Source organism: Apostichopus japonicus, chromosome 20, assembly GCF_037975245.1.
Source record: "Apostichopus japonicus isolate 1M-3 chromosome 20, ASM3797524v1, whole genome shotgun sequence".
Lineage (NCBI taxonomy): Eukaryota > Metazoa > Echinodermata > Holothuroidea > Aspidochirotida > Stichopodidae > Apostichopus > Apostichopus japonicus.
In genome coordinates this window covers 17,972,555-17,998,842 of record NC_092580.1, presented here as the reverse complement: position 1 = coordinate 17,998,842, position 26,288 = coordinate 17,972,555, and the positions used below count along the sequence as shown (strand labels likewise).

At 37.6% G+C, this 26,288-nt stretch overlaps 1 protein-coding gene across 8 annotated transcripts in view; it reads left to right on the top strand.

The window, feature by feature from the left end:
• Window positions 1-25,862, top strand: part of LOC139961076 (uncharacterized) — a 38,029-nt gene extending 12,167 nt beyond the window's left edge. For 5 of the 8 annotated variants that reach the window (XM_071959932.1, XM_071959931.1, XM_071959933.1 and 2 more), the window contains exons 2-15: window positions 659-898; window positions 3,603-3,729; window positions 7,640-7,700; window positions 9,523-9,681; window positions 11,276-11,424; window positions 12,561-12,690; window positions 14,479-14,532; window positions 15,299-15,489; window positions 16,195-16,296; window positions 17,042-17,129; window positions 17,806-17,916; window positions 19,527-19,664; window positions 19,978-20,031; window positions 21,988-25,862. In XM_071959932.1, the coding sequence (XP_071816033.1) occupies window positions 3,616-3,729; window positions 7,640-7,700; window positions 9,523-9,681; window positions 11,276-11,424; window positions 12,561-12,690; window positions 14,479-14,532; window positions 15,299-15,489; window positions 16,195-16,296; window positions 17,042-17,129; window positions 17,806-17,916; window positions 19,527-19,664; window positions 19,978-20,031; window positions 21,988-22,646 (2,010 nt within the window). In that variant the 5' untranslated portion in view covers window positions 659-898; window positions 3,603-3,615 and the 3' untranslated portion in view covers window positions 22,647-25,862. The remainder of the gene's footprint in view (window positions 1-658; window positions 899-3,602; window positions 3,730-7,639; window positions 7,701-9,522; window positions 9,682-11,275; window positions 11,425-12,560; window positions 12,691-14,478; window positions 14,533-15,298; window positions 15,490-16,194; window positions 16,297-17,041; window positions 17,130-17,805; window positions 17,917-19,526; window positions 19,665-19,977; window positions 20,032-21,987) is intronic. The other 3 variants (XM_071959936.1, XM_071959937.1, XM_071959938.1) reach the window with 2 other exon arrangements.
• Window positions 25,863-26,288: the final 426 nt, after the last annotated feature.

Below are 26,288 nucleotides of genomic sequence, written 5' to 3'. Positions count from 1 at the left end.
GCAACAAAACACAAAATGCTGCTTCAAGGTTATTTGACCATAATAGATCGACAGTTCCAAGAATTGATGCCAGCCTTGTCACAGCAAGGAACCTTTAAACATTTATATTTGATTTAGTTGGGGTGAGACTTGATCTTTGCTTTCATATTTTTTGCTTATAATTGCAAGAAAAAGAAAGAAAAACCTTGGATATGGTTTTGCCTCCCATTCTATTGTAATTATCAATTCCAGTTTTGATCTTTTTTTGTTTAAATTGTTAAAAGGTTCATATAACTATAGACTGTATGCAGTCTATTTTTATAGTAATGGTTAAGTAGGGAATGTCCCTTAATTTCTCCCCCACTGGAAAAAATTAGAATAAATATTGAATGCTTCAATAGTTCCATATATTGAATTAACGTGTAGTCAACTAGGTATATATCATAATGTGTACAGTACTCGACTGTCTGTTAAGTAATAATAAAGTGGTTTTCAACTGTTATTTGTAATCATTGACCTAAATAGCTTAAAGCAGTTTTCTTTTCAATGGGCTATATAACAGACTGTATGTAGAAGTTCTATAGCACATTGGGTTACAATGCAGTTAGCAGTACTGTAGTTAATGGTTATTACCCTAGAGGTATCTAGTTTTCAATTAATTTCACTTTGATCTTTACAGGATCCCTACAGCTTTCTGCTCATCTGTGGAAATAATCTTTTTCGGTAGACATTTTCATGCAGGAGAATGGAGAAGTTGCTTCATGTTTGTGGATTGTATTGATCAGCTTTCAGGAGTCTGTGTGCTTTGAGAGTATTTGTGTAACACTCTGACACATCTTCTCCATGTGACAGACATTTGCACCAACACTGGAATATTTTTGGAGCGAAAAACAGCCACTGTGCAAAACCTGCAAGTTAGGTAAGGAAGTATAAATGTATGTTACTTAAAAAAAGATCTATGAATAAATGTACTGTTAAAGAGGCTTTGAGACAAGGTTTTAACCAAGTGACCCTATTGGCATATCAACCTATAAATCCAATTTCTCAGCCAATAAACCTAGTGTATTAAAATAATCCCTGATAAACCAGGATTATTGCCTGATATGAACCAAGTTAGTTTGATAAACTAGGATCATTTACTGATAAACCAGGTTAAAACAGTTGATATTTATCAATTTTGAAAATCCAGATTTATCAACGATAAACTGGGTTTATCTCGTGATAAAGCTGGATTATCAGTGATAAATGTTGATTATCTGTGATGAATCTGGATTATCTGTGATAAACCTGGTGTCTCCCCCAGATAACCCAGGTTAATTGGTTGAAAGTCCAGGTTTATCAGTGATAACTAGGTTTGGTGATAACTTGGGTTTGTCATTTGAGTGGGGGCATTATGGTCATGTTGTAAAGGCAGCGGACTTGTGATCTAAGGATAGCAGGTTAGAGTCCTGGCCAGATCGTTGCGTTGTGCCCTTGGGCAAGGCACTTTATCTCCATTGCCTCTCTTCACCCAGTTGTATAAATGGGGACTTGCGAGGGAACTTGTACTGTACATATGGTTGTGTGTGCCGGTTTGTGGCTGCATTCTATCGGAAGTCCCCCAGTGGACACGTGGATGTGGTGCACTTTGGTGCCCCAAGAGAGCTTCATTGAATTGTGCACTTTTGTGTGTGGGTATGACAACTTACCAATGACCAGGGATTAAGTTGTAAAGTTGTGTGAGAGGGCCTTGGCCTTGAACAAGACTGTAAACCTTTGACTTTGACTTTAAGGGTTCTTCAGTTATGGTAGGTGTAGGTAACAGTTTAAGGGTTCTGTTGTGCTAGGGGAATATAAGGCTTCTGTTGTGCTAGTTAAGCCACCTTTGGAGTTCAAAGTGGAAATGATCTACTGGGACTTAAATGCTACATTAAGTGGAAATATATATATTTTTTTTGGGCTAGTAGATGGAAAATGTTGGTAACCATGCAGGGAGGTGTGCTGTTGAAAGACATCTGGACAGTTTGTATCTTTTCTGCCTGCCGAGACACTGTTAAGTTGAAACTACGGTTAGGGGAAGGGGCATAAACCTCTAGTGAAATACTGTTTATATTAATGCCATTTTAATCCATGCACATGGTGTGTGTAAAATCGGTGTACATGTAACATATATATGGAAATACAAGACAGTACAGCTGACAAGTATTCATGGTTTGTTGTGCTTGGATAACTGTACAGCTACCAATCAGCTATCAGCTTTGTTCATTTCCATTGAGTACAGTGAGGAACAACATACCGTAGTGCCTTAGTATATGTCAGTACAAAGAACAATACATCACCATGCTACATGGCATCGGGGCTACTGACTATTGTACTGTTCATCGAAAACCTGTACATTGAAAATGGCAAAAACTTAGCCCAACACCGACAGACTAACTGCAGTACATTAACCGTCGTTGTGTTGTAATCTATCGGTCTGTTATAGTCCAGTGTATTGTCCTACAGGTGTTAAAAAATTTGTAAAGACATTCCTTCCATAGTAATCCATACATCCTGTTCAAGGTGATGGAAGAAATGAGCTTTCTACGGATTCAATAAGCTACTGTACATATTGGCAGTTTGGTTCTTTAGTTCTAACCTGATAGTCCATGAGAAATTACTTTCTTGTCATACAAATCCTGGTGAAATTTGCATTCAATTCCTACATACCTTTGAGATATATGGTAACTGGCACAGGTCAGTACCATATTTGTTACTTAATAAGTTTATTGTTTGACTAAAATTTGAACCTAAAAACTTTACCCTAGAAAGGGGAATGTGAGGTTAACGATATTACAATGCATGTTATTTTGTAGTGTACTCATGTTGAAATGTATCCCAATACATGTACAACATTGGATGTACACTTTCAAGAAAGACATTCATGCTTACATCACATTTGTCAGTGTGTTTTCTGTGACATTACACCTCTTTGCTTCGGGTTTTCAACACATGTCAGCTCAAAAATGGCACAGAGGATTTTATTGCAAATTTTACCAGGATGCTTAAAAGATACGGAAATCTCTTTCAACAGTCAAATATTAAATTTTGAATATATATACCTAAACCATCCCTTTCAATGAAGAAACTGCCAAGTTTGTCTGTGGGTGAGCATGCACTGTAAAGTTGTTGGCAAAGATTCCTTAAAGGCATTGAAGACTCACTCCAAACCGCTAGCTGCGCTCTGAAAAGTTAACTTTCCGTTGCTTGCAAACGACGTTTTCATCTTGTCGCTACAAAATGCAGACAGTAATGAAATGTGAAACCTTGTTATCTTTTATCTAAACCTGAGATGTCCACGCTGCTATGTACACTGTGTTGTGGGTATTGACAGTAGCTGTATGTATTGACTGTACAATAGTGTCTAATTACCGACGGTAGCAAACTGTGTGTGTATTTTCTGGGGTCGATGGTGGTGTCTAACACTTCTGTTACACCTCATTCGAAACTAGGTCAGATTACCGGCATGAGACGTTTCTTTGTGCGGGAGTCTTCATACCCTTTAATATTAAGACCAAAATGTATTGGCTGACTTTTGAAATTGTAATGTAAAAGATACAGTTTTAAACTTGGTTAATGACTGCTTTAGTTTGTTTTCTTCGCAGATGATCTGTCTTAATGGCCTTACATCATCTCTATGTGCTGTTTGTCTTATTCTTCAACTGTGCCTGTGGGGAGGTGGAACCCAGTGACCTATTCTGCACAGAGGATTGTTCATGGGATTACTATACAGTAAGTGATTGTCATCTGTAAAGGTCAGATGGAAGGTTAAAGGTTAACATATATTTATAAGTAAATGGAGACTCCGCCACCCCTCCTCCCAATGATACAGTGGCGTCGCCAAGGGGGGGCCAGGGGGGCACGTGCCCCCCTGGAAAACCTAGTGCCCCCCGAGTGCCCCCCCATCTGAGATTTGGGTTGGTAAAAAAATATATATTTTGTTATATTCAACTCCCATTATCTGAGTTGGTTTTTCATAAGGACAAAGAAGCACAGTAATTCGTATTTTCTTCAAATGAGCTGCGAAAAAATGAACAAGTTTATCCTTGGACGTCGGGTATCGAAGTCGTAACCCGCGCCATCACAACAGGTGTCGATATTTACATTGAATGTGTCAGTGCTCACGCCATACCAGCGGATATACAAGTCCGCTTCGCGAGCTACATGACTGTGAGAAGGGAGGGTACTGCAATATGTTGCCTGGTCTGAGGTTGACAGGTTAGGAGCTGACGAAATGTGAGAATGTGAGGGTCCGCAGGCACCATACTTGCCTATATTTGTGGACCCATATATTAACCCTGTTGTGTAGGGGGTGCAGAGGTCATTTGAGGTCAGATGCTTGTAGGAACAAATGGCGAATGTTCACACCTGCATACTGAGCCATACTTGATGTGTGATCAAACTTTGGATTGCATGGTGAGATCCCTGATAGGAGCCAATAACGATGCTGGAACCTGTTACATCTTAATAGATAATGGGCGAAAACTAGAAGGACAAGAAAGGAGTCGGGGTCATGCACACATTAATTCAACAAATGTAGGTTCAATTGATAGGGTTAGGCATAATATCGACAGCATGTGGTTCATATCCTCTGCAAAATTCTGCACCTTGTTAAAATCATTACCTCAAAAATAGCAATTTCTGGAGATATCTTCAGATCGAATTTAGCATCAAATGTGGCAGCATTTTGCATCTAGCCCATCCTCCGTATGCTAAAATTTTCCAAAAGGGAGGGGGGGGGCAGTGGCGGCAGAACCGGGGGGGCCTTACTACACTCAAAAACGTCTTTGCGAGTACACTACGAGTAATAGCTACTCTCTTAAAACACCATCGAATATACAAATTACAATGTTTTTACAGACTTTTACGTGCAATCTGAGAAATTGCAGGCTTGAGACCCATATTTTAGGGCTAGGTATTCGCAGCATAAAACACTCGGCAAGTGCTGTTTCCGGCCATCTGGGGGTTTGAAAAACCCAAAATTTTCCTGTACGCTCCGCGCCAACCGATGGTGGCGCTCCGCTTAGATAGTCTCTACACATTAGCCCCCCCCTCCAATAATTTTCCTGTTCCGCCGTGCCTGGAGGGGCACCCCCTCCCCTTAGACCCCTCCCCAGGACATTGATCCGTATCCACCTAAGTGCCCCCCCATCAAATGCTGGTGCCCCCCCTGTGCCCCCCCAGACTGAAAAGTCTGGTGACGCCACTGCAATGATATGGCACGTATACTGTATATTGCTGCATGTGTGTTTAGGATTCTTTGTATTAAAGTTTTCCAATGCACAAAATTGAGCAGAGCAATAGCATTGCCTAATTCTCATACAATTATTAAGTTTTTATATATATATAGACATAGACATATATGTTACAAAGAAATCCACATGTATATACACCAAAAGAAAAATAATAAGAGAAAACGAGAGATATAAAGATATGACTCATAATTGACAAATGAGGAGTATTGTTTAGAAAATATATTGGAATTTTCGGTCCTCCTGGGACCTTCGTCAGCAATACTTGGCAGTCGAATGAAAAGTACAAAATGTAACGCAATGAAAGTATGATGCTAGATAAGTGTAAGTTGCATTCATGGAATTAGAACCAAATAAACCATAACTATACAGGAAGCGTATTAAAGATGCAAAGAACAGATTACATATGTTTGTAGAACTGATAGTTGTGAAGGGGTCCCAAGTCTTGCTGAGGTCGGTGATGTGAGACTTAATACGAAAGATCCAATCGATTTCTTAACCTTTACATTCAGTACAGATTTGCAGTTCGAGGCAATTAAAATACATTTTAGGTTTTTGAGCAAATGACTATGATGATTGAAATGTTCGGAAACGGGGAATCCTGCAAACTTATCACAAATAGATTTTTGTTATTATTAAAACGTAAGCGGAATCAGGAACCTGTTTCACCTACATAATTGCCCTCTTTGCAAAGTACAAAGTAGAAAATGTAAATTACATTATTAGAATCACAAGAAAGCTCATTAAGGGTTTGATGAGGGGGTTGAAATGTTAACAAACGAAATGTGTTTGTTTGTACTTTGGACTTGTATTTTAATAAGTCCTTACTTTTCAACTTGTCGGCCCTGGAAATACCCTGTCTAATTAAGTGAAGGGGGTATCCGACGTTCAAGAAATAACCAGTTAAAATGGGTACTTTGGTGTTTGTAATATTCTTGATGATAATTAGAGATGATTCAAAGAGGAGTTGTTATAGCTTTGACTTTTGTATTCAGAGTGTCTCATTATACACAATCATTGCTCTTAAATACTGTACTACTACTAACATGCGTCAAGTATAAACATTCCTTAGAGTGACCACAGCCTCATGCTTCTTAGGGTAGGTTGGTGGTTACAAGAACAGGACATATTGTGGTTGCTAAAGGGTGGTGAAAATACAATATATACTGTAGAATGAGTACCATATGTTACAGTGTTCATAATCATGTGGGTGGGAGCAAATGTGCTTTAAATCTAAGGCATTGGCTGTAAACAATAGAACTCTTGAGATTATGTGGCTGAAAACTATTAAAGTGTAATACATATGAATATCAGTTGGCATATAATAGACCCAAGTGGTTAAGGAGTTGCAATCCAACTTGACCAGAACATAGTAATGATATTTGGTGTTTAGAAACTTCGACAAATTATCAGACAACAAAAAAGAGTGTTCTGATGATCACTCAACATGGTAATCTCTAAGTAACAACTACTAGTGTTCCACTAGTCTCAATTCCACATATACTTTGCTCTGTCCACCGGACATAGAGCATTCTGCCCAAAGATAGATGCTATGCAAATACAATCAACCAAACGTATATATTATACATATATGTGTGTGTGTATCTAATCTGGCACATCCTTCTGCAGTACTTTAGTTATACTCTCTTAAACTGATGACATGTTTCAATATCAACTTTTTGAAGCATTGCACTTGTCAAGATCTTTTGTCCTTTCAAAGTTGCATTATCTGATTTTGAAGATAATTCTCCAACTTTTGCTTTTCACAAAAGAAGTTTTGAAAGAGCAGAATGGAAAGAGAAAGTTCTTTTATTATGCCTAATTGTGGCACATTTCCCATGCACTTTTGTATTTAAAGTTAACTTCAGTAACAAAATTGATACATGTCTTTCTATGGGAAGCTTTCTCAGCTAAAACATGTATTAAATGAGGAGACTCAAAAAATGGGTAGTTGCAGTACTTTCTACTCTACAGTCACTGTAATTGGCAGTTTGGTTGCTATGTGTAGGTCTCCAGTACATACTACTGTAGAGTGAATGTAATAAGGCTGTTTGGTTGCTATGTGTAGGGCTTCGGTAATGAAATTTGGCATGCATACACCATTTGCAGTTTAACTGGTCAAATGTATTGTAAAAGAGAATATGATATTATATTACCATTTTAATGGATTTTTTGAATATATGCACATGTAAAACGGTGCATATTATTAAATCTGGGTCAACTCCTAAGGTTCAATTCTTTACCCAAGGCTTAGAAGGTTCAAAGGCCCTGGATTTCAAATGTTACTGTAGGGCTTGGATATAATTATAAATGATTTATATCAATCGACTTTTACATTAAGAAGCAAAGGAATGATTATACGAGGTGAAGTTTTGTTTCCTTTATTTCAGAGGGACAACAAGAAGATTCGAAGTGAGTGCAACAGGGACCCTGCTGAACAGCTAGCAGGAAGTAAGTTCAAGGAGTGACTAAATATTATTTGATCAGCAATAGAGTTCCATAAATTCTCCCAGCTAGTATATGATACCTACACATAGTCAATAGTCCTAATTGACTTCTAGGGCATTGCATTTATCAGAGTCGAGAGCCAGCTGGGTAAGAGCCCTAGGTAGGAAAAAATATGTCCCTGGCTCACTTTCTTGAAGGCTTCTCAATACTTTTCTTAAGTACGTTATGAAAATAAGGATAAACTATTCTTTATCCCATATATTTCTCTGGGTCCCCCCCAATTGACCCGGACCCCAGACTTCAGTCTGTATCCCCCATGCGCCCTCCCCCCCCCCCCTTTGCAAATAACATCTCAACAGCCACTGAACATGAAGCATTCAAAGCTTTGCTTTCACCACCTCCCATTTTGGCATCCTGGCCTGATCACGTGGCAATCGTTTTGAAGCAGTAGAAATCCTAGGCCTCCAGGAAAATATATGTATTAAAGCAGCATTTTGCGTTGGGTCGCTTTTTTTCCACCTTTTTAACATGTGCATCGATTTTTTTACATGTATCAATCATTAAACAGCAAACTAAGATACCATCCAAGTTTCACCCTACCAAGAGCGTTAATTAGCGAGTAAATAACGATTTTATATCGATAACGAGTAAAAGTGTCCTCGACAAAGTTTTCATATCTCCAAATCCACTAGTTTGAATTCTACCAATCAGTGAATAGTATGTTTATTCATGAGCATTTTGCGTTTGGTCGCCGTTTTCTACTTTTTTTTTACATGTCCATCGAGTTTTTTACATACATCAAATCACAAAACAGCAAATTAAGATATTAGCCAAGTTTTTCCCTGCCAAAAACGTTAATTGGCGAGTATTCCACATACAAAATTAAATCGCATTCAGTTCCCAAACCCACTAGTTTGAATTCAACCAATCAGAGATGCAGGTTTAGTTATGAGCCGTTGCTAAAAATAGATTCAAGACTTTGCGTTGGGAGTTGTTATGCAACTCCCTGGTACAACTGCCATATAGACTGTACACAAATCAAGCGTGGTGTTATATTACGTATCTGTCAATGACTTTCGTAGTGTTTAAGTATTCATATTATGGGCGAGGTTTATTGGGATCCCAACAGAAATTATCTTGGAGAACAACAAAGTTGAAAGTTGCAATTTTTTCGACTTTTATGCCACCATTTGAAGTAAAATATAAATAGATAAGCTAGTTATGTATGTCGTTATGGCATAGTGGAGTCAGTGAGTTTGAGAAATATCATAGTCGAGGACGCAAAATGCTGCTTTAAGACTAATTCTTACAGTAACTTTCAAGCACGCTGATATTTGGAGGCAATTTGCAAGATCTTTATCATAATTATAAATTTTCATCTCATACGAGAACTACTGTACATATTTGCCAATGATGTCCTTCGAGAAGACAAAAATTGTTCCCAGGTACATCATTTAGTTTTGAACCTTTAGGTATCCTATAGGCAGGGGAAACAAGTTAAACACTGTGCAGTGCCATTCATTATGACCTAATTTTGGGGCAAAACTGCTCTTTATATGTAAAGCAGTTCTTGCATTATCCTGCAAAATGTCGTAGTCATTTTAGGTCTTATCAGCTGCTTGCCGTAGGTACAGTAGATTGCGTCAGGTAGTACCTAAGAAATTACCATTTAGATGCGTGTAGCATTACTGTCTTTGTGCTTTTAGCTATGCATGATGTCGTTGTGAGCCCATTTAAGTCTTCCTGGTTAAAGTGTTATCTTACATATCACATTCACTATAGCGTCATCTTTAATATGTCGATGTTTGTTTTCACTTTAAAACAGTCGACTGCCCTAACCACTACGGCAAAACATCAGACTATGTATCAAATGTATACATAGAAGACGTTACATTTATCTCCGTTCCTGATAGAGGAGGCTCCTCTAATGGTGAAGAACAGACAACGCTGTGTGCTAACATCAGCTTCCGGGTAGAACGTGGTGGTAAGAAAAACCTTAGAAACGGCCAGCTCATGTCAATGATTGAGTTTGAAAGAGTGTTATTAAGTAATCCAGACCTTTCTATCTCTGCCTATCTATTACAGTGCTTAGAATAGGTATCACTGAATAATTAATCAATATATCAGAAAAAATACTTTATGAATGAACTGATTAGAGTAAATCAAAGAACATTTGAGGGTACTTTAAACGTTAAGCTTGGATATTTAACATATTTTTTAGAAATTATGTAGTGAACCCAAATGAAACTAGCATTGTTGCTATGCATGCAATAGAAACACTGGGGTGGGGGTATGGGGCCTTTGTTCACATTGTCTAACTCCCCTTATAGCTTTTTCCGTTCAGTCTCGTATCTATTTCCTTCTGGTTGGTTAACTGGATGAACAACTTATAAATGCTGATCAAATATCACCAGAACTGTACTGAAGGGCCAAAAGGCCTGTTACTTGATCCCCCACTTAATAACGGGGTTAGATAAACTGAAATTTGTTGAAACTGCTTGTAAGTTTATGCATAATTTATAAACTGTAGATCATTACTGAGTGGAATGTATCTCTGGCAGCCACAACCACAAGGAGGTTATAGGTGATACAGAGATGCCAACCAGTACGATTTTATCGTATTTAGTATGATAAAAAAAGTGAAATACGATTGGCCTCTTGAAAATACGACTTTTCATCTTTCCAAAAAAAAAAAAAAAATTGTGTTTTTTTTAAATTTTTTTAATATTTTTTTTATTATTTTTTTTTGAAATATCTGACACTTTTTTTCTTTTAATTGGTTTATAATGTCAGTTAACAGGAATGTGGCTCATATTTCCATGAGTATAATGCTAGTCTATACAGTAATTTTTTCTCAATTCTACTTCTGGCTTGAACCAAATTCTCATTGGCCCAAAATATGCAAGCAATTAAGCTGTATCATTATTCTCATTATGCATTTAAACACCCTTTTTGCATCATAAGAATTATTATAGATGCTTTACAATTTTCTCATTAGATGTTATTGAAAAAGCAAACATTTGACTTTCCCGTTCTTACCAGTAAAACATTTTTCTGACATTTTACTGGCCCGGGGCCAACAGCCGGTGGTAGTGTTGAGTTTTTGTGAAAATCTGATTTTTCTCTCAAAAATCTGATTTTTTAGGATGTTCAGTCTGTTTTATTGTGTCAAGAGGTTGGCATCTCTGGTGATATGTGGCAAAAAAACGAAAACAATTTAAACACAGTTTGAGAGGAGAAATCTTATCTATACGCTCATTGATTCAGGTTGGCTGAAATTAACAGCAGAAAATGGATCAGTATGCAGGCTACAATTTGAGATTTTTATAGGTTTGAGGTAGATGTAATGATATTCTGATTGATGGCCTGTCCTTATAGTGAAAATACATTGTGAGTATACATTGAAAGCTCTGTGGATGATTTTTGCCAAAACTTTGTTTGAGCTTTAGATGAGCTTGAAATATCCATGTTATATTACTTGAGCTGTGTATGAAAACCTCTGAAAAGTTTGGTTTGATATTTTTGGTCAAATATGTGAACAGATTCATGAGCAGCTTGCTGTGCCTAATTCTTTTCAGCAGCGCTCTCTACCATGAAGGCAATCCGTTTCACCGCAATCCCAAACAGTTACGAAGACCAGGGCAAGGTCTTCTGTCAGGTGTGGGACTTCCCCGGAGAGTTGGATACCTGTTCATTCTCTACAGGCGATTGTTCACCCGATGGTGATGTCAGTCAATAAGTTATTATTTATTTGTCTAGTTTTCAATAATTTAACCACAGAGTTCACCTGCCCCTCCCCCCTCCCGTCAGCTGTTTTACTTAGGAGATATCATAGTTTAAGGGTTCAGTCACAAACAAGACTGTCTAACTATGATATCATCGAGTCACACATGTTTGAATTTGTCAATGCTGTTCTTTATTTATTACAAACTTTATTTTCTGTAATAGAGTTGGCTGTTGCTAATGGTCAGTCTCTAGTATTGATGGTCTCATTTTGCCGTGATGCAATATGTGGTATTATTGTCACCACCAGTTACAAAAACCTTGAAAAATTGGAAGCAAAAAGTAAACAGATTTGACCATATTAATATTGACTATGAAATTCACAGGCTGAGAAAATGGCATGACTTGTACAGTAAATCCCAGTATCTTTATGCTGAACCCACAGTTGGGGGAAGTTAAAATGACTAAGATAAATATTGCAAGTTAATTAAAGTACAAGAACTTATTCATGATGGTTTCTAGCTAATTTAAGTATGGAAACATTTACAGTGACAATTTGTAGCATGGTGGGTCCAATCACAATGCATTTTGAACTGGCAAAATTTGCTCGTTGTTCAATAAAGATTTCTAATTTCTATGTATGCACAGTAACTTCTGCAATGTGTTAATGTTTATTGCAATTGACAATACTTTGAAGAAACTCTGGGCGATTTCTGTTGCGGTATCATTGCCAATATGAGGCGCTGTACCAATCACCTATAATGAGGTAGTGCACGTTTTGTATTACTGCAAATGAAACAAGTAGAAATAAGACGGTTCATGGTAGCATAATTCTAGGGACATTTCATCAATTGGACACTTACAAGTAACAGTCCATCTGATGAAGATCAGCAAGACATGAAAGTGAAGTTATGGACCTGTTGCTTTGTAGATTTATTTGATTTCAATTTTTTGTGAGAAACACATTGGGTGACTTGCTAGCACACTTTACTAGTTTGGCTTACTTTCCATTGCTACAGTGAAATCATGACGTTTCTGAAAGTGCATCATTCTTTTTGCAACCGCGTCGTGATCGATTGTGAAGTTATGGACCTGTTGCTTTGTGAATTTACATCATCATTTTGTGTTCTCCTTGTACAGATGCAGCGAATCTTGTTCAATGATTGTTTGTGCGATATTGCTCCAGGTCCAGACAAAGTACACATTTCAGTGGACGTTCTCCCAAAGGCGGATAGAGGAAGCCAGTTGCTTTCGTCTTTTAAACTTCCAAGTAAGTTTTAAATCAAATATCTCTGGTTATTGTATGGGTGGAGAGAAATTTGGATTGCAGGTCTGGTTTACAAATATTTCTATAATGTCTCCATCTAATAAACTCAATCCCCACTCTCTTGAAGCAAGTTAAATCTTGACCAACCCTTTCCAATCCCCACATAACTTTCAGGTAGCACACCAAATTCTAAGGCATAAAAGACAGGGATAGTCTTAATACACAAACTTTAATTTTGCTTTGTAGAATATGTTTGGTATCTGAAACCCAATGTAACTGTCTTGAGCTTACCCCTGCCTCTTCCATCCCATCCCACCTCCCCTTACCCTTTATTATCCCTATAGGTAGGAATCAAAACATTTGCTGAAATTTTTGCACATGTATGCAAGCGACAACTGTTTTACCAAAACATGGACTTGCTGTTGAGTACTGTAAATATTGGACCAACAACAGCTCTTGTGGTATTACGATTATTTACCATTGACATGTTTACAGTTATTCAATCACTGGCATGAGCTTGTACAAATGCAAGTATTTCCTTGAGAGTTTGAAGAAAAACTTTAATGAATGAAATTCAGGATCTCAGCAGTTCAACCACTTCTAGTACCATGTATTCTGGTATTGCATTTTTTGGACATGTTTGGTTCCTGAAACCCACTGTAACTACCTTGAGCTTATCCCTGCCTCCCTGATTCTTCCATCCCATCCCACCCCACCTCTCCTTACCCTTTATTATCCCTATAGGTAGGAATCACAACATTTGCTGAAATTTTAGAACATGCATGTAAGGGACAACTGTTTTACCAAATTATGGACTTGCTGTTGAGTACTGTAAATATTGGACCAACAACAGCTCTTGTGGTATTACGATTATTTACCGTTGACATGGTTACAGTTATTCAATCACTGGTATGAGCTTGTACAAATGCAAGTATTTTCCTGAGAGTTTGTTGTCTTCTCTTGAATGAAATTCAGGGATCTCAGCAGTTCAACCACTTCTAGTACCATGTATTCTGGTATTGCATGTTTGGAACACGTTTGGTTCCTGAAACCTACTGTAACTCTCTTGAGCTTACCACTGCTTCTTCCATCCCACCCCATCCCACCTCCCCTTACCCTCTATTATCCCTATTGGTAGGAGTCAAACATTCGCTGAAATTTTAGCACATGCATGTAAGCGACAACTGTTTTACCAAACATGGACTTGCTGTTGAGTACTGTAAATATTGGACCAGTAGATCAACCACTTCTAGTATCCCAGTGTATTCTGGGATGGTACTTAATTGTTAAAACTAATTGTCTAAACCACTGGTACTCAAAAGTGGATGTCACTATTAACCTTATTATCAAAAAAAAAGTTTGGAAAGTCACCCAAATACAATTTTTGATGAAAACAACAAATTGCTGATACTTTTGTGGAAACCCTCAAAAATGGCACAATCCTGAACATAAAGTATTTCAAAAAGTTGCAAAATAATATAATATTATTTTGCAACTAGGCACCATTAGTCATATAAAAAGATTTGAATACAAGAGGTCCAATTTTAAGACACAATTGTGCAGCTAACTATGTATAGTTTTAAGAGAGAGTGTCTTACCATACAGCCATAATGTATAGCCCTGGACTGTTGCTATATATAGAGCGGGGGCTCTATTAAAGTTAGTGTGTCAGTGACCATGACACAAGAGCTTCAAGAAACACTGTATAGGCCTATATTTAAATCAATTCCCATAGTACATTTCAGCACTGAATATATGACTTTCTTCTTTCATGTTTCTCATTAAATCCAGCTTGCGACAAACCTGGACTGGAGATGAACAAGTACTGCTATTTAACTGAAGCAGGTAAAGAAAAATATGATAATAATAATAGTTCATGATGTGAATTAGCCATTGTCATTGCCTCCAATCGTTATATCGATGGAAGTTTTTCGAAAACTTCCAAATGCTTATTCCCAGTTACCAGAAGTGATAAGCGACCCACAGATTGCCCAACTTGAAGCAGATAAGAAACCAAACCGATTTCATCGCAGGAGTGATGTTTAACAGTTTGCAAAGGAAACTGAATTGATCTGTGGTTGTTTAAAAGCATTGAAGACTCGCCCCAAACCACGTGCGGCCATCTGAAAAAGTTAACTTTCTGTTGCTTGCAAATGACATTTTGTTTGTGTCGCTACAAAATGCAGACAGTAATGAAATGTGATACCTTGTTATCTTTAGCTGGACCTGAGACGTCCATCGCTGTATCGTTTGCATACTGTGCTATGGGTATTGACTGCAGCTGTATGTACTGACTGTACACTAGTGTCTAATTACCGACTGTAGCAAGTTGTGTGTGTATTTTCTGGGATCGATGGTGGTGTCTAACACTCCTGTTACACCTCATTCGAAACTAGGTAAAATAACCGGCATTAGACGTTTCTTTTTGCGCAAGTCTTCACACCATTTAAGCTGAATAGACATGTGGTAAAAATTCTCCATACCCTGAATAGACATGTGATAAAAATTCTCCATACCCTTAATATCCTGCTTGATAGGACTGTTTCTCTCAAGTCAGAATTTTTGTTAGTTTTTGGGCTTGTTGCAATCAATTCTCTAATTTTCTCTCCAGAACGCTGGCGACCTTTCTATGCTAGTACTGAGCAGTTGTGCGATTTGGACAGTAGAGCCATTAACTTCACCTTTGACCTTGCACCTAGTGGATGTGGCATCCAGGAGTACTTTGTGTTTTTGTATAAAACTGGAAGGAACAATACCTGCCCTTCTAGCACTGGCCCTGAGCATAGAGAGATTGTCAATATGGTATTTGCTGTTTTAATTTAAAATGTATTGATTTTATAGCATTATAAGTTCAGACTTAATTGATGGGGGGCAGCAGTGTTCTATTTAACATTCTTGTTTAACATTCACGTAAGATATTGGAGAGGTTAGGTAGAGAGGGCATGTATAACTTCACTGCAGCATGAACAATACCTAGAAAGTTGTCCGCAAAGTGTCAGAACATAGTGTATAAGCTTAATACTAATTAGACAAAGCATATTCTGAAAGCTAGGCTAGTCACAACTGTTGCATGTCCACAATCAGAATAAGTAGATGTCTTTGGCAGAATGTCAGAAACTTACAAACTACTGATACCCTTGATGTACTTGGTACTAGTAATGTGGCCAAGTGGATAAAGGCGGTGGCATTTGAAGCAATGAGTCTTAGCAATCGGGAGGTGTGATCCCTGGCCTGGTCATAATAAGGTGGGCTTTTCATCCAAGGGCAATTTACAGTTTTCCCATAAAATGACTTTCTAACTTGAAGAGATTCCAAATTTGAGTTAAAATGCTGAATTTGAGGCCACCAGAAGTGAAAGTTATAATCCCTTGCGTGCTTCTCCCACATTGGTGGTCGTTTCAGGGTCATAAAAGTAACTGCCTGATGAATACCTTGGGACTCTTGTTTTACTGTAGATAGCATGCGATTTGTCATTCACCTTTGAGTTTCACTGTTGTATTGTTGCAGGCGACCGCTGGCACCTTGGAGCAGACAATTAATAATAAGACAGTCAACATGACCACTGTTATCTTTGGTAACTTGACCCTCGGACAGCATTACTACGTTGGGGTGAGTTTTCCTTCTTACTAACTTAAGTGTGCTCATTTCTTAATAGTAACAGAGCATGTGACATACGTTTTGTACACCAGTGAGTGCTGGTTCTTGTAAAGACGTCATCAAGGTACCATAGTCTACTGTGAAGAACTAGTTTTATTTTTTTGAAAAAATGAAACTTTTGTTCAGAATGGAATTTTGTGGCAGTGTGCATGGATATCATAAGTCATTGTCTCTAGTCTTTCTTGCTTTTCACTCAAATATAAATCAAGCTGTTCCATGCATCAAAAGTGAAACAATTGTATAAAACTGATTAACACTTGCATCGGTGCGGTGTGCTCTGTACAGAGACTTGGATTAAACACTTCTGAAACACTTATCAGCTTGACATCTATGAAAAAAGTTTGTTTTGGGAATTCATGAGATATCTCATGGTGCCAGGTTGCTACCTTATTGTTAGAGAGTAGTTTTAGTTTATTTTGGTTAAATCTTCTGTCAAAAACAATTTATGCTATAGCTGGCTGACAGTTACTTTAAAACATGCATGTTTAGTACACCCTTCCTGAACAACTGCATGATGGGGAGGGGAATGGGTTTATTAAATGATATAGTCCTTACTCAAGTCATAGATTCCTCCTTCCATTCTCAGAGCTCTGGGAATTGCTCTTTGGTAATATAGTCACTTCATGATGTGTAACAAATAGAAGTTTCCATGATCTGATGCCTACAGTTTACAATTCTACGTTTCCTTCTTTCGTAGATAAAGATAAAGGACCATCCACCAGATGATGAGATCTTTTACATGACCCATGTCTTATGTAATGCGACTTTAATTCAGATCCGAGAATGTAAGTTTATTTATTTATTTTTTCTTCAAAAAACAATCAAATTATTCTAAACCTATAACCAAATGTTTTCCAATTTGTAATGCTTTTATATTAGAGTGATTACCTGAATGGCCTTCTACTAAAGTCAATGTCAGTGAAACAGGAATAAATTGAGAAAGAAAAATGTCAAGATAACGACATTGTGACATGTAGTCAGACCCCTCCCAGGGGGGAGGGGGGTGGGGAGCATTTGAGTGCTGATTCTATGCTCCACTCTTTTCTTCAAGGCATATGTACCTGAAGTAATGCTTTAATAGAAATATCTGGATTGCTCCTTTTGGATGTATTGACAATGACATATGCTTTTAAAGACTTAATTGTTTACATTAATCCATTCTTTCATAAGTCTAAAAATGAAATAGATAATGTGGAGAGGTTTGAATGAGAAATCCTAAAGATTGTGTGTGACTGGACACTCACCTTGCCCATATCTTCTGCCCATTAAGTGGTAAAAAGGATGAATTAATTTAAAAAAATGGAATGCAAAGTATATTTCTGAACAGCCCGCAATCTCTTTAAAACTTAAAGGGAAATTAATGTTGCTGCTAGGTTCGGTAGTGATATTTTGCTTCTCCCACCCCACATTCTTCCCCCACCCACCCATCCCTCTTAAATTATGTCTGTAAATCTTTTTCAGCACCATGCATTCACAATCCATGCTCTGAGGGGGAGGTGTGTGTTCTTGACTGTCTAGAACACAGATGCGATTGTATGGCAGGATGGACCAGAAACGTAGATGGATGCCGTAGTATGTATACTGTTCTAAATTCGTACCAGTTCTGTAAACATGCATTCTCGAGCAGTTTCAAATCTTATCATGTCACTTAATTTATTTAAATAGTCCTCATCCATCTCTTCTGAATCTTGTATCTAATTGCAAACCCTTGCAATGGTGGATTATTTGTATCACACAATTAATTTAAAAAAAAGATGTTTCTATGGCTGCAAGGATGGTTCAAAAAATCCTTGTAAGAAAACCACCAATAGGCCGTCGCTTAACAGCTGGTCGCAATGGAACATCACATATGTACCATGAAAATGCACTTGATAGAGGAATAAATAACATGTTTCTTCTATGTGCATTATGATGTCTAGAACCTCCAGAATGTCTTTTGTCATTCAAATCAAACATTGGCACTCTGCTGAGAAGCATACACAGCTCTTTCCAAGGAGAGAGTGGAGTGTCCACCCTACATAATATGCTTATAAGATTCAGGGCAGAAGTTGTTTATTATATCAGTTACTGTTATGAGAGAGATTGGAGGGTGAGGAGGAAGAGTCAATCTGTGCTCTCTCATTCACACGGCTGTATTCAGTAACACATGGAATATGTCTGGAAAAGGAAGATAGTTGAATTTAAAGTTCTTTTGTTTCATTTATTGTCAAATTAAGCCATTAAATCATAGTCACAGACCCAGAATTTCAAAATCTTTAAGCCACTCGGTAAAAAAAAGAAAAAATGAAAGTGCTTAAAAACAGGTATACTGGATAGAATCAAAATCCCAGTGGCATTTTCAGGAAGTACCGTTTATGTGTCAGATAGTGTACAGGTTTATCTGAGCAGCCCAAGAATATTTGCCGATATTAAGCAGTAATACAGGGTTTATGTTTGGTACGAACATTCACTGACTGTTGTTGCCTGATTAATTACGTGTTGAATGTGCTCAGTGGCTACAGTACTTGCAGAAAAATGCAAGTGCATTTTTTGGTTATATCCACTGGCATTTAGTCATTAGGTCATTAAAGCATTTACATCTGAATTTCAAGGTCTGGGGTTAATGAAGTTGCAGCTATGAAAACAACATTAGTGATAACCCCAAAGGTTCTACCCGGACTATTATTAAAGAAGATCCTGTTAGAATGGAATTGTCAGACAGGCCTCTTACTTTCATACTTACATACGGTTGACTGTTTTAAGCGTCTCTTAAAAACACATTTATTCCAAAATTTACAGTGATTTGTCTTGCATATTTGTGTACTTGTTTTAAGCGCTTTGAGGCCTTTGCATAAAGCGCTCTATAAATATTTGCTTATTATTATTATTATAAACTCCATAAAATTAAAAGATGGTGTTTGTATCTGCAGTTGTCACTTCTCCTGCTTTACTTCAAAGTAAAATTCAAGTATATATTGGTGATCAATATACCAGCATAAGACTAAAGATTTATTTTGATTTAAATTAACAGTATTAATTGTGTTTGATATTAAAAATGAAATACAAAGTGCAGATTTGTAGGTTTTGAATATTTGTGAGTCTTCTTTTTGCTTAATTTCTAATTAATTCAGACATGACATTGACTGTAATTATTTGATGTACTATCATAAGTAAAAATAAATTGCCTCTATGATTTCACTCAGAATTTTTGCCAGGTTCTAGTTCCAAGAGTTTCTTTATCTGGATCTGTTCGGCTGCATTTGGCACCCTCCTTCTTTGTGGGGTATTTGCTGCTCTCATTTATAGAGTCAGAAAGAAGGTACATGGTGCTCGCTCAGCAGGTAATAATATGTCAATTATTTAACTCTCCTTTATTCTTTATACTTTGATTTGATTCCTGATATGTTTTTTGTTTTGTTTTTGCCCATTGCAGGCTATATACTCATGCATTAGACATTATAGTGATAGGGCAGGTAATTATTAAAGTCAACAACACGTGGTTAGAAGTAGCAGTGTTGAGAGAGATGTCCCATGGCAAGTTTTGTGAGACTCTAAAATGTATATCTTTTAAATTTGCTGTAAAAATTTCCTTTTAAAACTGCAAAGTTAGTGTAGCTTACAGTATCAGCTGCTACCTTCTTTTTTATCCCAAAGATTCAAGTATGACAGAAAGTGTAGATGACTCATCATCTATGGATCTTCCTGAAAGTAAGTGTCATCTCTATAAGGTCTGCAATCTGACATAATCCCTGGCGATGCAGAATAAATAGGTTATGATGATCTGCTCCTTAAGTGCATTGAAGACTCACCCCAAACAGCGTGCCACCATCTTTAAAAAGTTAACTTTCTGTTGCTTGCAAGTGACATTTTGTTCGTGTCGCTACAAAATGCAGATAGTAATGAAACGTGATACCTTTTTATCTTTAGCTGGACCTGAAATGTCCATCGCTGTATCGTTTGCACACTGTGCTGTGGGTATTGACCGCAGCTGTATGTACTGACTGTACACAAGTGTCTAATTACTGAAGGTAGCAAGTTGTGTGTGCGTATTTTCTGGGATCGATGGTGGTGTCTAACGCTTCTGTTACACCTCATTCGAAACTAGGTCAGATTACCGGCATGAGACGTTTCTTTTGCGTGAGTCTTCACACCCTTTGATACACATCAAAACTTGTAAATAATGGCTGCAGTCAACATAGTCAAGATGATATGTTAGGCATCATTAAAAAAAAGTCCACCAGTTCAGGTTGTGGTAGCTAAATATCAAAGGGCTTTTGGAGAATATTATGCCCCTTAGACATTCCCAGGCAGTATAAACAAACAATGTAGCCATACTACCCAGTTTAGTATGTCCCTCACGTCACCTACCCCTCAGGAATACAGAAAGCAAAAGGTAAAAATTTTACTTTCTTGTGTTTGTAAGTAACTTTAAAATCATAGACCATATGCTACAACATATTTCAAAATACAAATAATCCAAAATACAACAAATAGTTCAAATGCAGATAGCACGGAAAATCATCCACTGATTCCCTGCAGCTGTTAACATAAGGACCTTGTTTTCAAAGAGGATTAAGAATTCATGCAAGCAAGGGGACCAAGGAATTGAAATTATTATCAAATTGAGTGAAGCCATCCAGACTACCAGAGTGCTTAAAGATTATGTCATAATACTTTTAACTGGAGAAAAATCCAGACTCCCTCTTTAACATTTGGGAATCTATATTACATATAAACAACTTTCCATGAACAGTTTTTAATGTTCCAAAAAGGTGTGGGAAATGATTGGTGTGAGAAAGGACACAAAACTGCTTTATACTGGTTCACTATAAAATATAATGTGCTCTCTGCTGTAGGTAACCTGTATAGTGACTAGAGAACATTTGGATGCTTGTACAGGGTGTAGTGATAGAGATAACCTATGACCTTGATGATGTAATTAGTGACTATGCTGAAGTTCTTTGGAGGGGCAGATGATATTGGACTAGTCCTTTATGTTGCTAGGGGTGTTGGTTTAAGGGAGTAGAAGAAGATGCATGTGGAATATAATTTTGGACATTACACAGTGAGTCATCCTTTGAATGAAATGAGTTAAATCTCAGCAACATGATGACATAAGTGCAGAGTACACAGATAACACAGATATGGTCACAAATAAGCTAATGTATAAAGGCTTCCTGATCCTTGAGTCTCGAAACTAAACTAACAGTAGTTTGTTCACCAACCAAGTTATTTCCAAGATCATCATGTGCAGTATCTATTCCCTTTTGTAAAAGCAACAGAATGTACGTAGACAGTCGGTGGTCTGTTTGTATTGAAAGTGCAATTTTATATCACTTGTGGTCGAGAGAGACTAATGGCTACTCAAAATAATGAGAATTCCTCTGTTGCGTCCAACGTCCATGCAGTGATTGGGGGAATCTATTAGTAAGCTCATTGAAATTAATCCTTCATATCTGAATTAAGCCAGCATGTGTAATGGTAAGAAGTAAGAGTCAGTCACAAAATATTAAATGAAAGGAAAAATTCTTGTGCTGCTTTGTCCCCTGCTTCTGTTAAATTCTGTTGAGAAATCAAGGGCAGTTGGTACTCATGCTATGGACTAATATAAATTTAGAGAAATATTTCAAAAGCTCTAATTCTTTTCCTTTCTTCTTTCAAAAGGCCCAAGTAGAGGTAGCTCAACACCCAAAGCGATCTGGTTGATCTGTAACTCGAATTGGCTATTGCAGAACTTTGCCGACAACCTGCGGGAGATTTTGCAGAAAAGTGTCAAATGCAAGGTTTCGCTGCTGACGGTCTGGCATATCAACAATGTCACCAAATGGGACTGGATCACAGAGGCAGCTATGCAAAGAGAGAAGGTGTGCTTCATATGGGACTGCAATTTACCTAATCTTGACGAATTCAAGACCGATAGTCATATGTGCTATGAGGTTATAGAAGCACTTCCAAAGTCCCTATCTGGAAGTGCTATCATACTCCAGTTTGACCTGACCGTGTCAGCTAATCTGCCCACGGCATTCCGTTCATACAGGCTACCGAGCGGCCTGACAGACCTTGTGAACGAATTCAATGGGGGAGAGGTGAACGACAATGACCGTGTCCGGTTAGACTCTGCTTTCAACAACATAAAGGATTGTCTGCGGAAAAACTTATGTCTGACAAGCGAGGAGATGTGGTCATCGTCCCTGAGGCCATCCCCCGATGAGGATCAAGATGGGAGAGACTGTGAGGATGATGAAGAGAGCCAGCTGTCAGACGGAGATCTGTCGATGGAGGAGGTAGAGATGGACGCTGATATTCTGGTGGAAGTTTCATGAAACTGGCACCAAAGATGAATCGAATGTTAGAGGAAGATCAAGTTGAGGGTATTCAATGATGACATCATAGAGTTACATTTACCAATATCATCGTTATTTTGGTCAATGTTTGGTCCCAACTACAAGGGAGGCCCAAGTAAGGTACTAGGTAATGTGCCCACACTGGATTGTTGACTTTCTAGCCATTATATTCCATGAGTGAAAGAATAATTTAGTTCAAGAGGATGAGATGGAGGAAACAAGGTCTTCTGTATTTGTAAAAACAAACTCCATGGATACCTGGTGACATTGTGTGATCATATCTCCACATTGATCGATTCAAGAACATTGGTTTCACATTACCAAATGGATGTAAGGCACTAGCAGTATTGTCAACGTTTATCATATATGCCTAGAACAAATTATCAGGCTTTGTTCCCGTTGGTAATGATGAAGTCTGAAAGTAAGACAGTCAGTATCATCAGGGATTTGAAACAGATAGATAGATTGATATCTATGCCTAGATTAAAATCAACAGGGTTTGGTTCCTCTTGACAAAATGGTGAAGTTAGAAGGTGTTCCATATCATGGTCATCATTGGATCATACCACCATGTAGTTTGAAAAATAACAAAGATTTTGTTTACCCCACAGTTATGATATCAACAACCGGCCAGGTAGTAAGTGTGTGAAACTGTTGCGTTGAGATAGCTCGCTAGTAGCTGCAACTAGATTGAATTAAATAAGGACATGTAAGGAGAATTATCATTTGTCGCCTGCAATTTTGCAAGAGAAAATTTTGTGGATGGAAAACGGTAGGAGATCACTGCAGAGGCATGCTCTAATTGATGATGTTTAATGCATGTTCAGGTGTTTCCGGCAGGGAAAAGAAGATTATGTTACGTACAGTAGTTAACAGGTATTATAATTCCTCGTGGTTACAGATGTGGTGCTATTTTAAGTAAAGGTACAATGTTTCTAAGAATAACAGTGATTGCTTAACTGGGTCATTCCATGTCCAATTACAGATGGCTGTTGCTTGATCCTCTCCAAAATTTACCACCCACACTGCATGATTAGGGCACCATGAAATAAGCATAGTCTGAAAATTTCAGTTGCAATACTTCAAGCTCTGCCAAATTTATCACACATATGAAATTTCGCAATTTGTCGCCACCGTGGCATTTTCTTGATTTTTGAGGTCTGATTTCAGATCAAAGTTAAGCTACGAAAGCATTGAAAAGGGTTCCAAGCATACAATAAATTGGGTAATCTTTAGAAGAGGTCCAACTACAACCCACTCCAAAACCTGGTGATTTGATATGGAATGACCCAACTGTATTTTGAATTTCTTCTGTGCTAATTTGTTCTCTTTTTTTTTTGTTTCTCCTTCTTTGTCTAGTGGAACAAGCTAGGGATTTGTGTTTACAGTGTATATAGATAACATTATTCAGTTCGGCTCTTACCACTCTTGCCATCCACTAAGTGCAGTTTGACTTAACCCCCCTCCCCCACCCCCGCCCCCTTTACAATTATAGTTTTATTTTGTTGGTTACAATAAAACTTGTGGGATTAGTTCCCTTACCATATGGAGCACCAATGTTAGTAGCATCAAAGTTTACAAAATTTGCATAATAAAATGTGTCAATGGAAGTTATTGTTTGTGGAAGTAGCATACCTCTAAGTTTCTTGGTAAATGCTAGCACTGCCATGATTGGTCAATGTCTATCTTCAAGTGACCAATTTTGATCGTACTAGCATTTTTGTGGTCAATTGAATGTGATTAAAGGCTTAATTTGGAACTGTGTCTGTTGAGTAAGATTTAGTGGCACATGTACTTCTGATCACTTGAACATGGTGTAAGGCTATGTTGCTAACCGGAAGGCGAACGGTGTCCTTGATTCAGAATGGTTGTCCGTTGTGATGCAACTTTTAGTAGGTTAAAAGGTCATCAGTCTGTTGCCTCAAATTTAAGCATACTAAAATTTGCTAGTTTTAAAAGTACTTTGCTGTAGATCAGGGGTGGGGAACCTACAGCCCATGGGCCACATGCGGCCCGCCAGTGATTTTTTTGCGGCCCGTGAGATGTCTCAAGAAAAAGGAAAAAATCAATCTATTTTACATCATCACAAAAAACGAGCTAGCTGCTTAGAATTTATCGGCACTAATGATGCTGTCAGGTAGGCCTATTATCCCCATTAATTATCAACTGTACTGTATTGACATTATGTCTTTGTGATTACAGATTAAGTACACATACCTATTGCTTGAAAGTCCTCGGAATCAAAGGTTTAAAATCAACAGCAGGTCGTTGGTTAGGTGCGGCCCAGTCAATTTTTCCCCCCCTTATATCTGGCCCATTCGTTCAAAAAGAGGTTGCCCACCCCTGCTGTAGATGCTACAATCCTCCAAATTATTCCTCAATATTGTATCAAAGCAGACAATGAGAATGATGTCTCTGTTAGGATAACTATGATTCTTGAAAATGAAACATGGGTGACCATTATCTGACTTTTAGCATATTTTGGGGGCAATACTGATGACCTTTTAATATTGAATGTTCAAGTTTCAGTCAGAAAATGTTGTGTCTGAAAGATGATAAACTTTGCAGATTGGGATGGATTGTTAAATTTGTCGCAAAATTATAGGAAGTGAGTCGTTTGCCGACATTGATCAATTGAATATAGGTCAAAGCTTTTAGGTTCTTTGTTTCATGCTTGCTGTAAACTTAGCAAATATGCTGATTTACAAAGTGCTTTAATTATTCTTCTGATTTTGCATTTCCAGCCTTTGAAATTATTTTCCTTGAAATAGCATACATATAAAAATTATGGATGATATGTATTGCACTGAACTATTATGTCGAATGATAATTATTCCTTTGAACAATTTAATTACTTAAACACAGTTTAACTGCAAATTGGGAAACTTCATACTTATAACTTTCTTCTGAGGTATTTGAAATGACATTTAACCAGTCAAGGTTTAACACCTGCATTGTTATGTTATGTAAAGTTTTGAGCAGCAGGGAAAACTGTACAACTGAAAACTGCTGGTTTAAGAGGGATGAATCCTTTCGTCTCTTACCACACATCTTTAACTTAATGCATTAATCTTTCCTCTTCCAAACAATGTACCACCTTTGCTTATACTTTTTTTTTTATACAATTTCAATACAGAAGTGGACAAAATATGTTATAAATGCATAATTATTTAATAAATAATGTAAAAACCTCAATGAGATGTTCTTTTATATTGTGAATGATACTTTTCAGTGGTTGCTCTTGAATGTTAATGTGTGGTCATCAGAAAGAGGAAATTTGGGGAGGGGGAGAGGGAATGATGCCTATGATAATCGATTATGTTACTTTCTTTTCCGAAGATGTCCAATTCATCTTGTTGTACCTGTTACATGTCCAGTCAATGCAGGGGTCTAAATTGTCACTTCCAGTCAATGCAGGGGTTTAATATTGTCACGTCCAGTCAATGCAGGGGTTTAATATTGTCACGTCCAGTCAATGCAGGGGTATAATATTGTCACATGTTTAGTCATTGCAGGGGTATCATATTGTCACATGTCCAGTCAATGCAGGGGTACTGTATAATAGGAACATGTTGTCTTTGTATAGTATCTGGAATGAGAATGCTGCCACTTGTCAGTATT